The 17,541-nt window shown below is 47.6% G+C and overlaps 2 protein-coding genes across 3 annotated transcripts; both read left to right on the top strand.

The window, feature by feature from the left end:
* Nucleotides 1–686: 686 nt before the first annotated feature.
* LOC142985263 (glutamate receptor ionotropic, kainate 2-like) lies at nucleotides 687–5,470 on the top strand. The gene is made up of 15 exons (XM_076133329.1): nucleotides 687–820; nucleotides 897–1,093; nucleotides 1,167–1,432; nucleotides 1,503–1,727; nucleotides 1,922–1,985; nucleotides 2,089–2,231; nucleotides 2,464–2,625; nucleotides 2,723–2,922; nucleotides 3,022–3,223; nucleotides 3,321–3,406; nucleotides 3,501–3,582; nucleotides 3,678–3,726; nucleotides 3,901–4,016; nucleotides 4,107–4,328; nucleotides 4,407–5,470. The coding sequence occupies exons 2-15, from the start codon at nucleotides 931–933 to the stop codon at nucleotides 4,653–4,655; spliced, it is 2,229 nt and encodes a 742-aa protein (XP_075989444.1). The 5' UTR covers nucleotides 687–820; nucleotides 897–930; the 3' UTR covers nucleotides 4,656–5,470.
* Nucleotides 5,471–9,459: 3,989 nt separating this feature from the next.
* LOC142985130 (uncharacterized) lies at nucleotides 9,460–17,476 on the top strand. 2 transcript variants are annotated; one of them, XR_012960184.1, is made up of 5 exons: nucleotides 9,460–9,879; nucleotides 10,971–11,096; nucleotides 11,456–13,480; nucleotides 13,735–16,557; nucleotides 17,032–17,476. XR_012960184.1 is itself a non-coding variant. In XM_076133112.1 (4 exons), exons 1-4 carry the CDS (start codon nucleotides 9,659–9,661, stop codon nucleotides 14,426–14,428), a joined length of 3,066 nt encoding a protein of 1,021 aa, XP_075989227.1. In that variant the 5' UTR covers nucleotides 9,460–9,658; the 3' UTR covers nucleotides 14,429–17,476. The 2 variants fall into 2 exon arrangements, 1 of the variants encoding a protein (XP_075989227.1); XM_076133112.1 differs by having other exon boundaries at nucleotides 13,735–17,476.
* The last annotated feature ends 65 nt before the right edge of the window (nucleotides 17,477–17,541 follow it).

Below are 17,541 nucleotides of genomic sequence, written 5' to 3'. Positions count from 1 at the left end.
TTGTTTTAGTTTTAATATTAACTGTGTTTTACAAATCCAGCATACATAACATACACAATAATGTAATATATCAGTTTGTGATCGATGACATGTATAATTACACTATTATACAGGTATGGTAGGTATTTATGACAATATATGACATATAGTAGTCGTGTAGTTATTAGTAAATTTAATCTTGTATCGTTTCTAGTAATTACCCCAAGATAAGTATTTCACAAATTCAGTGACAAAAGTGAAGTAGTATGTGTTTGACGCGGCAGGTGTGGTGGAGCAGCCGGGGCGCGCGCAGCAGCTGGGCAGCATGGCGGGCGTGACGCTGGGCGGCGAGGGCGCCGTGCGCGTCGTGTCGCTGGAGCCGGGCGAGGCGCTGGCGCCGCCCGCCGGCGTGGTGGCGGCGGCGCAGCCCGAGCCCGACAGCGGCGCCGCGCCCGCGCTCGTGGCGCTGGCCGGCGGCGACGAGCGCGCGCTGCGCCTGGCCGCCGACGCGGCCGCGCGCGTCGCGCTGCCGCTGCTCCTCGTCGACCCCGCCCCCGCCAACGGAACCTGGGAAGCGCTGGAGCTGTTCCCCCATCCTGAACTTATTGCCGAGGTCTCGATCTGACCGCCCTTTGACCGGTTTTGCGACGACCGTGACCGTAACTTATCTACATCGTACTGTACAGGCGTGCGCGGCGCTGCTCGAGGCGAAAGGGTGGCAGCGCGCCGTGCTGCTGCACGAAGGAAGCGCGCGCGGCGCCGCGCTGCTGGCGCCCGACGAGCACGCGCCGGCGCTGCTCGTGCGGCGTCTGCCACCCGCGGACGACCTGGCGCTGCTCAGGTACTGCGCGCTCTCGTGACGAGTGAGGCCGTCGTCTGCCGACACGCCCGACACTTATATTGTTTATAATTTGCAGAAACTTGTTGCTGGTCTTGAAGAAGTCCGGATCGATGAACTTCATAGTGTGGTGCTCTGCGGAGTGCACGGTGCGCGTGCTAGATGCGGCGCAACGCGTGGGAATGTTGTCGGAGCGGCACTCGTACATCGCGCTGTCGCTGGACCTGCACACGCAGGCGCTCGCCGACTACAGCCACGGGGGCGCCAACATCACCGGTGAGTACGGCCGCCGCGTTCCCCCGCGCTCGCCCCTCACACCCCGCACCACGTGACGGAGCACTCTCGTCAGGTCTTCGACTGTTCGACCCGGAGTCGCCGGACGTGGCCGCCGTGGTGGCGGAGTGGGCGCTGCACTACAAGGAGGAGGCTGGCGAGGCGGCGACGGACGTCGAGGAGCTGGTCGCGGCGCCGCCCACCGCGCTTCTGCTGGCGCAGCTGGGCGCTGCGCTGGCGGCGCAGGCGTGGCGCCGCCTCAACCTGCCGGACATACCCGCCGACGAGGACGTCAGAGTGGGCGCCTTCCACGCCGACACGCTGCTGAACTACCTACGCTCGGTGAGTGAGCTGCGAGAGCGGAGGCGGCGGCGAGACGCGCGATCACGGACATACACGTAGTGCGGTGCAGGAGGAGTGGGAGTCGGCGGCGCACGGCGCGGTGTCGTGGGAGGCGGACGGCGGGCGGCGCGCGCTGCAGCTGCAGGTGGTGGAGCTGGCGCGCGGCGGGGCGCTGCAGCGCGCGGGCCAGTGGGCGCCCGGCGCCGGCCTCACGTGGCACCGCGCCGAGCTGCCCGCCGCCGCGCCGCCGCCCGACTCCATGGTCAACCGCACCTTCACCGTGCTCATCGCTGAGGTATGTGTCAGTGCGACACACTTCATTCATTAACAAACTTAATTAAGATGTGCTTACATTTAAACTCTTGGACATATGTAATTTGTGCCAGACGCGACTGCCTGTTATATCCTACCGCACGACTATCACCTACATGTATCACAGTTCAATAATTACATTGTCTGTGATACACTACAATGTATGTTGTGTTCCAGAATAAACCGTATGTGATGAAACAAGAATCCACGTTGCGACTGTCAGGGAACGAACGCTACGAAGGTGCGTATGAGCGGTTTGTTGCGCACCGTGTGACTGTGTCGTGACTGTGTCGTGACGGTGTCGTGACGGTGACGTGAGAGTGACGTGTTGTCGGTGGTCGCAGGGTTCTGCATCGAGCTGATCCAGCGGCTGGCGGAGCTGCTCAAGTTCAACTACACGTTCGTGGAGCAGAACGGCTCGTACGGCTCGCGCGACAACGTCACCGGCAAGTGGGACGGCATGCTCGGCCGCCTCATGGAGGACCAGGTCACTGGTTCTTTACATTATACTACTTGTCTATTTTTACATTACTTGACATTAAATATTTCTTCGCATTAACTATCCTAGAACAATACCCCATTGGTAGTACTTAAAGTTTATAAATTTTGATTCAATATTATTAAGCTCTTTTTTGGTAAACGTAATAAATATGTTTTAAATGAGAGTTATTAACAGTAGCGGTAGTTGTATTGATATAAGATGAATGTGCACCGCGCAGCACATCGACTTCGCGATCACGGACCTGACGATGACGGCGGAGCGCGAGCGCGCCGTGGACTTCACCACGCCCTTCATGAACCTCGGCATCAGCATCCTGTTCCGCGCGCCCAAGCAGCCCGAGCCCAAGCTCTTCGCCTTCCTGCACCCCTTCTCCAACGGCGTGAGTTTGTCTTGGACCTGTCCCTCCTGTCTAACACGACCAGCGAGCAAGCGAGCCGGTGTGTGTGTGTGTATGACGGGCGGTGTGCACTGCGCAGGTGTGGCTGTGCCTGGGGTTCGCGTACCTGGGAACGTCGCTGCTGCTGTACGTGGTGGGGCGGCTGTGCCACGAGGAGTGGCAGAACCCCTACCCCTGCATCGATGACCCCCCTGCGCTCGAAAACCAGTTCACGCTTGCCAACGCGCTGTGGTTCAACCTCGGCGCCATCCTGCTGCAGGGCTCCGAGATCGCACCCGTGTCGGTATCTCGTGCGTGGCGTCATGTTGTGTGTTCAGTAAGTGGTGTGTGTCGCGTGCGGCTGACGTGTGACTGACGTGTGGCGGCATGTCTGTGCAGGGCGTACGGCACGCGCGCGGTGGCCAGCGCGTGGTGGGTGTTCGCGCTGGTGATCACGAGCTCGTACACCGCCAACCTCGCCACGCTGCTCGCCAAGAAGTCCCCCAACGAGCTCATCCACAGCGTGAACGACCTCGCTAACAACCAGCTCGGGATCGAGTACGGCGCCAAGGCGGGGGGCTCCACCTACACCTTCTTCGAAGTGAGTGTTCACTGTTCTGTGTCTGACCGGACATGTCATACACATGTCCATATGTATGTGACCGTGTAAGTGGTGTAACGTATGTGCGCTGTTCCAGCACTCAGAGAACAAGCTGTACAGGGACATGTTCGAGCACATGAAGCAGCACAAAATGCCCGACTCTAATCCGGAAGGAATCCAAAAGTACGTTCATTGTCAGTTGATTGTATGCAAGTTGCGACTTAAGTACCTACTTATATACTGAGCTATTTAATGTACATGTGGCGTGAACGTGCAGAGTGATGACCGAGAACTACGCGTTCCTGATGGAGTCCACCACCATCGACTATGAGATCGAGCGCAACTGCCAGGTCATCAAGGTGAGTCTCGCACCTACTCACCACCTCTCACGACCTCTCACGACCCCTCACCCTGCATCCGGCTGCACGTGTAACCGTGACGTCATCGTTCACAGGTGGGCTCGCTGCTCGACAGCAAGGGTTACGGCATCGCTATGAAAAAAAGTGAGTAGCGTTGCTATTTACCTGTATGTAGCTCTTTGTTGCACATATTATGTACATGATTAACAATGACAGATTAGCAATCATGTTATTTTTGATATGATCTATCTTATTTTTATGAACAAGAAATAAACGGTTTAATGTGTTAATGTGTGAGACGCGTGAATGTGTCCCCAGACTCGACGTTCCGTCAGGCGCTGAACCTGGGCCTGCTGAACCTGCAGGAGGCGGGCACGCTGCGCGAGATGCAGGAGACCTGGTGGAAGAAGAAGCACGGCGGCGGCGCCTGCAAGGTACCGCCGCCTCGCATATGACGATATAATGTCGCATGGGATGTAGGCACGTTCTCGAACCGTCGGTCACGTACTTTTTTGTAATTCCAGCAAGTGGAAGATCGGGAGAGCGAGAAACTGTCCATGATGAACTTCCTGGGGCTGTTCCTGGTGCTGGTGGTGGGCAGCGCGCTGGGTCTGGTGCTGTCGTGCTGCGATCTCGCGTGGGGCGCGGTGCGGCGCGCGCGCCTCAACGGCGAGCCGGTCCACGTGCGGTTCTGGAAGGAGCTGCGTTTCGTGTTCAGCTTCGACCGGTCCGAGAGACCGCTGCAGGTGAGTCGAGCGGCGACTCGGTAACCGTCGCGCCTCCGCGAGTGACACGAACGTAACGTACCGGCGGTTCACTCGCAGGGCTCGCTGGGCGGGTCGTCGCGCGGCTCGGGCGGCTCGGCGCGGTCGGCGGGCTCGGCGGCGTCGGGCGCGGAGGAGGCGGCGGGCTCGGCGGCGGCGGACGAGGAGGAGGCGGAGGAGGCGGTGCGCTCGCTGCGCACGCGCTCGGGCTCGCTGGCGTCGCGCCGCCGCTCCTCCATGCACGCGGCCAGCGTGCGCCGCGCGCGCCACACGGCCGCGCACTCGCACACGCCCGCGCCGCGCCGCTGAACATGCACCGACTTTGCTCTATCTTGACTCCGACCAATAAGACGTTCTTAAAAATATTAGCAGACTATCACTGACAGACTCACTAAGTGATTCTTAACATAGAAGTTCACGGGATTGTTAGTATTGAGCATCAGCTGACAGCAACTCACCTTATTATATACTAAATAGCTGACCCGCGCAACTTCGCTTGCGTCACGTAAGAGAGAATGGCTCATCATTTTCCCCGTTTCTGTAACATTTTTTGTTACTACTCCGCTCCAAATGGTCGTAGCGTGATGATATATAGCCTATAGCCTTCCTCGATAAATGGGCTATCTAACAGTGAAAGAATTTTTCAAATCGGACCTGTAGTTCCTGAGATTAGCGCGTTCAAACAAACAATCAAACTAACAAACTCTTCAGCTTTATAGTATTAGTATAGATAAGTCCTTAAATAACCTGAGAAATAATCAAGTTACATATTTTTACAGTATAGGTATTATTAGGTTATTAGTAGTAGATATAAGAGTTAGTCAGTTAACAGCTAGTAGGTATGCATTCAGAATGAGTTAATTAGGTGGACTGTGTTTATTCATGTTAGCAACATTATATCAGCTTGTGGTCACGTGTCCCGCGTGTCTCCGGGTCTCCGGAGATGTGGGGCCGCACACTTCACACACTGCTCTTAAGAGATGTTAGTTTAGACACACGTGGTGGATGTAATAAATAGTAGATACATTTGTGTAACGTTCAATTGCCACCAGACACTCTAGTCACTAGACAGTAAAAGTTTACTAAGCACATGTCATATTCTGTGTTGATTATGTGAATAATAAAAGTGAATGAAAACGTGGTTTAGTTTAATTCTGCATGTCAACCTCATACCGCCCCTGTCCAACTATCTCCAATAATGTACAATGTGTTCTAATTACTGTTTTAGGATATATCGTACTGCGTCGGCAAGTAGCGCGATCGGTAAGAGTATGCGACTATCGCGCGCCTCGGTCCCGGGATTCAATTCCTTACCTGATTTCTCTTTCCCAAATTCTAAACAAATGTCCAGTGAATTGCCCGGAGTTAGTACCCGCTTACCGATACGGATGTGTTATGCGATTCCAATACGGATACGGATTCGATAACGAATAGGGATACGGATGTGAATAGCGAAAGGACCAATTGTGCAATGGGGGTCTATGAAGAGGGCCGGACATGGTAGGGGGGTGACACTGTTAGAGAACTAAAATGGAGAAGTAGCAATATCCTACTAAACAGACGTTCTAGCATTTTTGCCGTAAATACTAAAAAATAAAAAAAAAGTCCATGACCCTAACAGGTTAATATTAAAAGTTGTAAAACTTATTATCTTCAATATTAAAAAAAAATAGTTTCCTTCCATGACCTATAATTCTTTTGCTCTTTGTATAATGTTACGATTGTGCCAAAGATGCAATATATCGCTCCTTGAATACAAAAGGGCCACAAATCGAAAACTATAAATTTTACAGGACAGCCAAAACAAATTTTTGAAACAGTTTTTTTATTATATTTTATATATTTATTAATTAAATATAAGATGTTAATATATCATTAGATGCGTATTTTTTAGCTCTATCTATCTACAATATAAACTTTGTAATAGCTGTTACCTATTAAGAAAAAAACGCATATAAGTCCGTTTTGCATTCAAAATTTGAACCAATATCATGAAAAATATGTCAAAAATTAAACACAGTTTTGCAAATAAAAATGGTTTATTGTACATTTTTTGGTAAAAAACCGTATCAAAAAGTTAAATCTTATTAGTAAATAAAACCATAAGTGAATAGACACCAGGAAAACATTATATTAAACAATCTAAATTAAAAAATCTTTACTTATTATTAAGTAAGTAATATAATAGAGATCAACTTTGTGCGTAACTTTCATTATTTAGTAAAATTAAACATCCATCATCATCATCAATCAATGGGTAACGTGACGAGTAGACTGAGTGCAGCAGGAGTATTAAAGAAATAAGATAATAGAAAAGTTTTATGAGTTTAATAAACCTTTATATTTAGCATTCGTGGATTATTCCAAAGCTTTTGGCAGCATCAGTCATTCCGCCACAGAATCATCACTCCATAACCAAGACCTTAAGAAGATACTATGTAGAATCGAAGCTACATACATCAAACTCATCAAAGCAATATACAACAATCTCTCTAAATCCAAAAAAGCGTGAAACAGGGAGACCCGCTATCTCCAAAATTACTTACCAGCACCCTCGAAAATTTTTCAGGAGCCTGGCGGCAATCGAAAGGCATTGTTGTTAGTGGCAAACAGTTAACAAACCTTCGTTTTGCAGACGATATTGTCCTCTTCTCTTCCTTTGCATTGGAACTCGAATCAATGCTCAAAGATCTGAGCACGGCAAGCCTTCAGATTGGACTAAGTAAGAACCGTACAAAAACCCAGGTTATGACCAACAACACAAAACGTAGGGTCGAGGTAGGCTGACACGTCATACACTATGTCGACGAGTACACTTACTTGAGCCAGATAACCTCTTTTAACAACCGACGGGACAAAGAGTTGGACAAACGTGTCACAAGTGCCTGGAAGAGCTCCTGGTCCATGAAAGAGCTAATGAAAGGTAACCTTCCACTGTCACTTAAGCGGAAGCTCGTCGAAATGTTTATACTACCCGTCCTAACCTACGGCGCCCAAACATGGTCCCTTACGGAAAACCAAAAGAAGAAACCGAAGGTTTGCCAGAAAGAAATGGAGCGTAGTATATCAGATGTAAGAAGAACAGATTCTATACTGCGCTCCCAAACTCGCATAGCCGATTTAGGGAAGAAGACCGCCAGGTTGAAATGGAACTGGGCCGGCCACATTATCCGCATGCATCCGGAAAGGTGGACCCGCATATCTACCAACTGGATGCCAGAGGATAGTCATCGCAGACGCGGGAGATCTAAACGGAGATGGCGGGATGACCTTTTTTTTTTTTTTTTTTTTAACTCGGTTAATGCATGAAATTGCATCCCCAGCGCCCGGGGGAGCGCTGGGGTATGTGGGGCTCTCCGAACCAGAAGGGCTAGGCCTACCCACTAAACCACCGAGGTGTTGCCTCCTCCTCGCCGCATAGTGCCGAGGCCACGGGAACGCTTTTAAGCACACATCCGCGACCCCGACGCGGCCGTCCACGCGTGGACTCCTCCACAGTGTGGGACGACACCCCAACACACGGATGCCGTCCCCCCACTATGCCCCCTTGTGCAATGGCCAGCAAACTCCCCCGAGTTCACCAGCCAGGGGGCCTTCGGAAGCCGGGACAGGCCACGCGCAGATGCGCAGCATGTCCCGGCCGCCGGCGGCGGAAGATGTGTAGGCCGCCGCCACCTCCTCTCCGGCCACTGAGCCCAAGAGCAGCGGTCCGCCCACTCCAGCTGCCCAGCAGCCAAGGCCACTGACCCAAGAGCGGAGCGTCCCACGCTCCGACTCCAGCTGCCCCGTGACCCTAGCCACCGAACCCAAGAGCGGCAGTCCGCCCGCTACTACTCCAGCTGCCCAGCGGCCCCACCACCAGCCGCCATGGGTTAAGAGCCGGGTCCGACCGCCCGACCCCCGGCTCCCCACGGCAGCCCCCCTGTTGCCGCATCACGCGGTGCGGCCCCGCCCAGTCGCGGAGGATAGGGTTTAGCGACCTCCCTTCCCCCGCGACTAGCCTCTCCTAAACCGGCCAGGCTTACGTCGCCTAGGCCCAGCCGGCCGGCCGCTTTGGTCCCCCGGGTTGGTGCGGTACCACCCAGACAGGGAAGCGGCCTCTCCACTGGGTCCCTCTTGGTTCACCGCAACCGAATCCTCGGACTCAAGGTTGCGGCTACTAAGCCCCCCCACCACAGCAAGGTGGAGACCCGTCGGGGGGGATGGCGGGATGACCTAGACGCATTTGAAAAGGACTAGTCGGATCTTGCCGCTAAAAGGGCGATTTGAAAGGGAAGGGTCCCCCCTTGCCTTTCCCTGCATCAAAATGTTTAATTTTATTTCGTAAATTTTAACGAATACTAAAATTATTATCATGCCAAACGGTCATATTTATGGCCTTCCCATTGTAGCATGCTAAAAATAATTATTTATTCCACAATAATTTATTGCAAAAAGGACGTATTTCAAAATATGCTACTGTTATATTACAAAATATAATAACAAATACTAGTGTTTGAATGCAAAACGGTCGTTTTCAGAAATATGGCATTTTTGTATAACAAAATATGGTAACAAATACTATAATTAGAATGCAAAAAGGACGTTTTCCAAAATATGGCAGTTTTGTATTGTGAAATATAATCACGTGAACTTGAAATTTTGCACCCAACACAGACGTATTTTGGATTGTGGCACTTTTTCACGCAACTGACGAGCATTTGCGTTGAATCTCCGGGCGCAACTCACAAAGTGGCTGTTTTGCACTGACATTACCTGTCAAAGTGAGCTAATGCAAAAAGGGCAGTAAGTCAGTGCAGCCATAAAATAAGCAAAAATGATGGGTGTTTTTTTTTTACTATAAAATATAGTCGGTTCAGGTGTCATTTTTGCAATAAAACGATTTTCATTTTTTTTTGAGTTGTGGCCCTTTTGCATTGAAGGAGCGATATGTTTTAATATTTTTTTTTTGCTCACTTGTGTAGTTTCACTAAATAAAATACTATCGTCAAAGGTCAGCAGGTAGGTTAATAATGAATGAAGGGCTCAAAAGTGCTAGTCTACAACTACAGAAAAAAAAAGACTCAACGGCACTAGTTGTCAATGTCAAACGTCAGTTGTCAAAATATAAACATCGCGAGCTGTAGCATCGCTCGGTGGCGGGAACACCGTGTTTACCATATTTATGTAGCAGACGCGTACAATAAACTGACTATACGCAATAGAAACATACATAACATTATCAAAAGTAGTGCTTAGGTGTAAGATACAAAGTGAGGTGTCAGTGTGCAAGTGTGGTTGGTGCAGTGCTCGAGTGCGTGTGATGAGGCAGGATGAGCGGCGCGCGGTACTACGTGTGGGGCGGCGGGCGCTGGCGCGAGGTGGACGTGGAACGCGGCGCCGTGGAGGGCGGGCGCGGCCGGCCGCGCTTCGTGTACGTGCGGCGCGGCAAGCTGCATGTGGCGTCCACCCGCCGCGTGCTCGGCGCGCTGCAGGCGCTGGCCGCCGGCCGCCCCAGCGCTGTGCGACTCGGACCTCGGGTTCCTGCTCTCAGGTACCTAATGTTCAATAGTTTTGTTCTAAATCTTGTTATGCAGTTCTCACCTCTTTTGTACAGTCACTCATATCCAATTACACTGAGCATTACATTATTGTCAACGCAACATTATCTAAACATGTTCTGATAAGAATGATTGGTGCAAGCACAAAGATCAGTGATGTACATATGTTCAGTTAAGTCAAGTATTGGTGTTTCTGTTCATGTTATGAGCTAACTGTATGTGATTTAAAATAGATAGTTAAGTGATGTGGAATCATGCATTATTACTATAGTTGCCAGTTGGTTTGGATTGTGTGGTTTATGTAATATTATATTCACTAATAATAGCAGGAGCTAGAGGACTCTGGCTAATGAACCAAACTACAGGCAAATGTATGTAGGCATTCTTGGGCTTTCAATGCTATCTTTTAATTTCAACATAAACTTTTTAATTTTTTATAATCACCAAATTTAATTTTTGATACAAAATAACCATTATTTTCAATATCTTCATCTTCATATTTTTGCCGTAATCATGTCTAACTATATTGTCTCTCCTCTCACTCAATCATCTTACACTTCACCATTGGGTGCACCATCATACAGATTCATACACCACCCCACACATGTTCATGTGTGTGTTATGTGTTACTCTGTGTACATAAGCTACAACACTGCCAAATTTAATCAATATCTGTTCAGTAGTTTTGGTGTGATTGAGTAACAAACATACAAAGTTATGAGTCCAACAACTTAGTACAATAGATTAACAAACTGCCGCTAAGCTGAAGAATGTATACAAATATCTGAATTCCGAACATGAGAGACCCGCGGGCCCATGCAGCTGTTGCAGGCCTGTTTGATACCACTACTTTATTTTGGGTATACACAGAATTATCAATAATTATATAAATATTCCAGTTAAATGGTGCATGCCAAGGCTCTTTACTTAGTACTCTTTACTTACTTAGCAGAGTATCAAAATCAAAATCATTTAGTGATATATCTACAGCTATGAATTGCAATTCTGAAGAGTTTTCTGAGATGCATGTAATTAAATCTAAAATAATAATTAATATTGACTGTATGTGTGTGTGTGTTTGTAGTACTGAGGAGACAGGACCCAGCGGCTCGCGCTCATCACTCCGTGTCAACACTGTGGAGCAGACCTCCGCCACCACTGGCGGAGATGAGCACAACAAGCCACACACGTGCTGTGTGCACTCACATGGGTAACTGTCATCATTATAATGCTAGTTGTTTATAATGTAAGGCTGTACATATCTATTAGTAATTCTATATAAATTGTTAGCATCATAAGCATTGTTGCCTTTACTGTCATATCAGCACTTTCTGCTGACACATGCACTTAAATCATTTGTCGTATAATATTTTGCATACTTGCATATGCATAGCAAGCTTTGTTCACTGTGGGTTCATTCAAATGTGTCAATAACCTTTATATGACCATAATTCAACATTATATTTTAATTTAATATCAAATTCATAATAATATAACAGAGAGAAAACATTAATTTAAGTAATAATTAAATATTCATAGTTGTACAACGATGACGTGTGTGTGCTTCAGATGTAACAACAGCAAGGCGCAGGAGTGGTGCGCGGCGAGTGCGGGCGCGGCGCGGCGCTGCGACGTGGGCGTGCAGCACGACACCGCCACGCTCACGCTCAGCCTCGACCACGCGCCGCCCCGCCCCGTGCACCCCGCCGGCCCCGCGCCCGCCGCCCGCCCCCGCGCTCCCACGCCCGCGCCGCCCGCCGCCGTCAACGAGTCCCGCAGACGCGCGCCACCGCTACAGTCTCTGCTCAAACACCCCGATAGAAACAAACGCGACCGAGCGGAGGACAATTCGGGTGCCGACTCGGCGGACGACTTCGAGCGACCGAGCAAGACGCCGCGGCGACAGAGACGGCAGGAGGTGCGCGCCGAGTCCGTGTGCAAGGAGCTGACGATCTCGGCCAGCGACGTGGCGGCGCTGCGCAGCTTCGTGGCGCGCACGCGGCGCGGCGCGCTGGAGCGCTTCGACGCGGACGACGCCTACAAGCGCGCGCTGTTCTACGCCATCAACCCGCTCGTGGACGTGCCGCGCTGTCCCCGCACCGAGCGCGCGCTGCGGGAGCGACACCACACGGCGCTGCCGCACTTCGCCGCGCGCCTCGGGCTCGCCCGCCGCTCCGACACGCAGTCCCCCGCGCCCAGTGCCGCCGCGCCCCGCGCCCGCCCGCGCCGCTCGGCCGCGCCGCACTACCGCGAGCGCAGCTCCAGCGACACGGACAAGGAGAACGAGCGCGGCTCCTCGCCCTACGTCATGAAGCGGCTGGTGCTCAGCAGCGACAGCGAGGCGGTCGCGGGCGGCCGCCGACACACCACCAGGTCTGTGACGAGCGCCACTAACACTCATGCCAGGAACGCCATGGTAAATGGCAGAGTTAGAGTGAAAAAAGTGAGGCAAAACAAACCAGTAGCGAGCCCCGCCAAGAGCAGGCGACGCGACTCCTCGAGCAGTGCGAGCGAGACGGACGACGAGGAAAAGAGAGAGAACACTAGACATGTTACTAACTCCACAAGGAGTAGTAGTAGGAGCAAGGCGACCAGTAAACAAGTGACACAAACTAAATCTAACAAGAGACAATCGTCGAGCTCATCCAGCAGTGTGAGTGAGACAGACACAGATAAGAGTGAGACGCACAACAAGACAGTAACTAACTCTGTTAAGCGTAACTCTGCTACTAAAGGAGGAGAAGTCAACAATGGACAATTGAAACCTCGAAAGAGACAATCGTCAACTTCTTCACACAGTGTGAGTGAGACAGACGATGCAGGGAAAGACAAACAAACAAAATCACCTGTAAGTGCCACTAAAGCCAGAACATCACTTATGAAGAGGGACGAAAAAGGTAGATTTTTGCCGGTGAAACAAACTAAATCTAACAAGAGGCAATCATCAAACACAGTGAACAGTGTGAGTGAGACAGATGATGAGAAGACACACACTCCGAGCAAGACAACAAGTAACTCAGTGAAGAAGAAAGCAATACATCCTCATAGAGAGAGAGTTGTAGATAAGAAACAAGTTGACACAAATACAAGACAATCATCAAGCTCTAACAGTGTGAGTGAGACAGACGACGAGAACAGAGAGAGACAAAAGTCACTAGTGAATTCTATTAAAAAGAAATCAACATTGATCAGCAAAGATAAATATACAAACAGGGAGAAAAAACAAATGCAAGAGAAATCAAAAAAGAGACGAGCATCAAGCTCTTCAAATAGTGCGAGCGAGACAGACAATAGAAGGAAAGAAACACACAATAAACCTGTAGTTAATTCAGATAAAAGTAAATCAAAGTCTAGTAAAGAAAGGGATGCAGATAGAGTGAAGAAAGTGATGGCAACAAAGTCTTTAGTTAGTCCCGCCAAGAAGTCCAAGTGGAGGAGTAGAATGAGCTCCAGTGAGAGAGAAGCAGACAAAGTGTCAGCAGCCAGCACCAAGCAGAAAGTGAAGAGTAAGAGCAGTGCCACGAGTGCGACGAGCGCGGTGAACAGAGTGAGCGAGACGGAAGACAACGAACACATACATGTTATCAGTAAAAGGTGAGTTATTCAAATATAACACTTTTTTTCAGCTTGTTATTGAATATCTATTTTATTTATTTATTTAGCAATTTCATACAGTCTTAAATGTTGCTGAAAATATCTGTCGCTACGATACACGTCGCAGTGATAAGGTCAGCATGAACAGCGGTTCTGCATGTACACGTTAAATGTAAACCTATCATAAAATTTAGTTTATTTGAGTTCAGTTCCTGCCCTGCTTTAGTCGAATAATATGTAATGTTATGTTTCAGGGCGTCTAGTTCCCGGCTGAAGGAGTACTCGAACCTGGAGGACCACGCGATAGTGGCGTGGGTGTCGTCGGGCGGGCGCGCGCGCCGCGTCAACGGCAACTCGGTGTGGCGCGAGCTGCAGGAGCAGTTCCCGGCGCTGGCGGGCGCGGCTCGCTCCTGGCACTCGCTGCGCAACCGCTACCTGCGCTACATCCTGCCGGCGCTGGGCGCGCTGCGCCTGCCGCCCGCGCACGTGTCCCGGCTCAGGGCCGCCGCCGCCACCGGCGAGATCAAGCACAAGAGGCGAGCCAACTCCGAGGCGCCGCGGCGGAACTCCATCTTCAAGGAGGACGTGGTGCGCGCCGCCTCCACGCGCCGGCCTCGTGTCGCGCCCGACTCGGAGCCGGAGCCCGAGGAACCGCGGGTGAAGTCGCCGCGGAAGCGAGCGGCGCCGTCGTCGCAGGAGGACAGCGAGGAAGACAAGGCGGGCGGCGGCAAGCGACAGTCGCTGCGCTCGTACTTCGTGGCTCCGCGCGCCTACAACGACGTGCGCAACTCGTCCGACGTGTCGTCCCCCGCGCCGCGCGCCGCGTCTCCTCCCGCCGCGTCCCCCCGGCGGCCGCGCCGCTCACGCGCGCCCCCCACGCCGCAGCCCTCGCCCCCTCCAGCCACGTCACGCTCACGCAAATTATTCAATCCTAAGCTGGTTATGTGACGAGGCTCGCACGACACACACATACATACAGAGGTTAAACTTACTTTCAGTAATCGACAATGGTAATTAGTTAATAAGCGTGATTATGTGTGACCCTCGTAGGTAGTAAGAGTGTTGTAAATACAGAGAGTAGAGTTACAACTCCTCACGTCACTGTCAGCCTGGTACCTCGCGCGGTATGGACGACTGACTGGTAACTAACTCTTGTTAGGGTTATTATAGTTGAATTGAACAATGACTATTATGTTTAAAATATTTAATTTTGAGGAACCAAGGTAAACCATTGCGAAATAGCTAATGTCAAGTTATTGAAAACTGCTTTGTTGTTGTTTGCTAGTATATCAATAGACATATTTTTGTGACTGATAGCTATAATGTTCTCTGCAAGTGTACTGAGTACGTTACAACTCCTCGCGTCACTGCGCGCCTGATACCTTCCCGTGTTACCTCTGATTAGAAATTAAAATCTCGTCACTTACGGATAAAGCTATCTGGTAGATAAAGTGGCAGATAAATTGTATAAATATGATCAAATGCTAATTTGTTAATATAATCTGATACATAAGTAGACTCCTACTTTGTTTTTTTTATATAGGCTTATATCACAATATGGATTAGTTCCAGATAAGCCATCTGATGCTTACCCAGACGTAGTGTAACTGGGCATTCAACTTTATAACTTTTTCTTTCCTGAGTATATATTTGAGTGATTATTTGAAGCTTAAATTGTAACAAATGAATAACAATGAACAAAATAATATGTCAATTACTTCTTTCCACGAAATATTCTTCCATATAGAAATTGTAGATAAATACCTAAAGAACAAAATACTCTTATGTTATCCTGAGAGAATAATAATATGTATATACTTGAGTGGTCACTATGTCTGACAGACACAATCTTGTACTAAGTATATATAATAAAATACATATATGCCTCTATTGTTCCTTGGCTGTAAAAACGACTATAAGCTTCCATACTAATAAACTGTAATTCTTCTTCCACATGTTGTTATAATTCGTAGACTGTATAGTATCTGCCTTATCGGCACAAGTTGCGAGCACGCTTTGACGTGTATTATACATATATAAATGTGGTTAAAATCATATTTAATTGTGGTATGTGACACTGTAAATACAGCTGCAGAGGGCATCTTATGTCCTCAGTCTAAGATCGAAAGTCACTTACGTAATTTTACATTTACTCCTAAATAGTTTCAAATTGTGAGTGACAAAAAATTGAATAACTAATCAGAGCTTATACCACGTTTATAAGTAAGACAGAACATTAATGTTTATGAAGAACAATATTATTTTAAAAAGATATTTTGGTGACAGTACAGTCAGTTAATTGTTATAATCGTGCTCGACTTGTTGTCTTCCTGACATTATACCTTTACTTTTGTATTTTCTGTTAATTTTCCAATTGTTTGTTTAAGTTACTAGTTGTTAAGTGACGAAGATGTTCAGTTGATTGTACTATTATTGTAATATATTTGTTCATTATCAAGCTTTTCTTTACTCTATTGAACTTTCATCAATTACTTATGGGTCATTCTAAGTTATGAGGTAATTTCAATGTCAATGAATTTTTTTATATTTTTAATTGATAATTTATTTAAAATAAAGCTGTGAGATTATCAAAGTCAGTATCTTCTGTAAGGTCACTAAAATTCACCGATGAAATGTTTTTAATTTAGTCACAAAAGCGCCTTAAACATGAAAAATTTATCTCCCCTGGTCTGTCCTTTAACCGATCATGTTAATAAATTAGTATTTTTAACTATCTTTAAATTATTAAATAAATTAAATTGTGTATTATTTAAAAACTAGACAAACTAAATTAAAGCAATGGAAAAAAATGAAAAAGGTAACATTTAGATATTCATAAAATGTTTAATATTGAAATTTGTCCCTCGTATATAGCATCTCTTCCCCTGGCGTTTTGTTTTTATTAAAAACTCACGACTTTTAATTTCGCCGCGTAAATTCTGACCTTGAGCACCAAGTTACTAACGTGAAGTTGACAGCAAGCCGTCGGCGCGAATGCGCCCGCCATATGGTTCGCTATTACACAGACGCCACTTGGTGAAAACTGTCGTGGTTCAGTGAGTGTGTTCTTTCCCCTGGTAAGATTTTATTCTTTATTATAAGCATAAATATTTTACTTTCTTCCTAGAATTACTGTAATGTATGCAAAGAATCGTAATCTTCCCGTCTAATAACTTGTTACAAAAATTTAGACTTTTATATCGATATTTTGTCGAAATAGTATCTCCCCTGTCTTCTTTCCCCTGCCGCTTAAGGTACCAGGGGAGATACTTACTGCTCAGGGGAGATAACTTCTTCCTGCTTATGATGCAGTTATCCATTATTTAGTATCCGAGTGTATTTACCTAGTCTGGTTTTAGTTTAAACATAAATCTTGTTATTTTAAATGTCGATTGTACGAGTGTTTATTGTCGCTTTCATCCTAAATATCTCATACCAGGTAGTGTTCCTCGAAACTCTTATTGTTTTTGTAATAAGTAAAGGAGCAGTCCTTTTTACCCGGTTACCATATAGAAAAACGTCGATGCCAAGTTACCATATTTTGGTTACAGATTATGGCGGCACGAAAAAAAATGACGCGTGAAGAACGCTTAGAAAAAAAACGTGTAGCGGAAAGACTGAGATACCAAAAAATAAAAAATGACCCTGTGAAATATGAACAGCAAAAGATTAAAGAGCAAAAGAAATATGATAAGAAAAAAGAAGGACTAATTAAAACTGTGAATGAAATGACACCTAGAGAACAAACAAATTGATTTTCGTATAATGTCATGTCTTTGTTGCTTTGTAGGAATGAAAGATTATGTTATAGTGATGTCTGATGGCTGTTGAAATTAAGTCTGATTAATATTAAACAAAAATGAAGTTGATTCTCAAACTACCACTGTTATTTATTTCATAATACAACATAAATGTCCCTCCCCTGTCCTCAGTATCTCCCCTGGTCAGTTATAAAATGGTAAAAAATTAAGATTTTGTCTGGCTGTTGTCTGGATATGAAGATAATAAGTGTTTTGGTAAGAAAATACTGATACTACATTAATTTTTTATCATTTTTGTCA

This window comes from Anticarsia gemmatalis, chromosome 29, assembly GCF_050436995.1.
Source record: "Anticarsia gemmatalis isolate Benzon Research Colony breed Stoneville strain chromosome 29, ilAntGemm2 primary, whole genome shotgun sequence".
In the NCBI taxonomy this organism is placed as follows: Eukaryota; Metazoa; Arthropoda; class Insecta; order Lepidoptera; family Erebidae; genus Anticarsia; species Anticarsia gemmatalis.
Note: the sequence above shows the minus strand (reverse complement) of the source record. Positions and strands in the feature narration are given on the sequence as shown.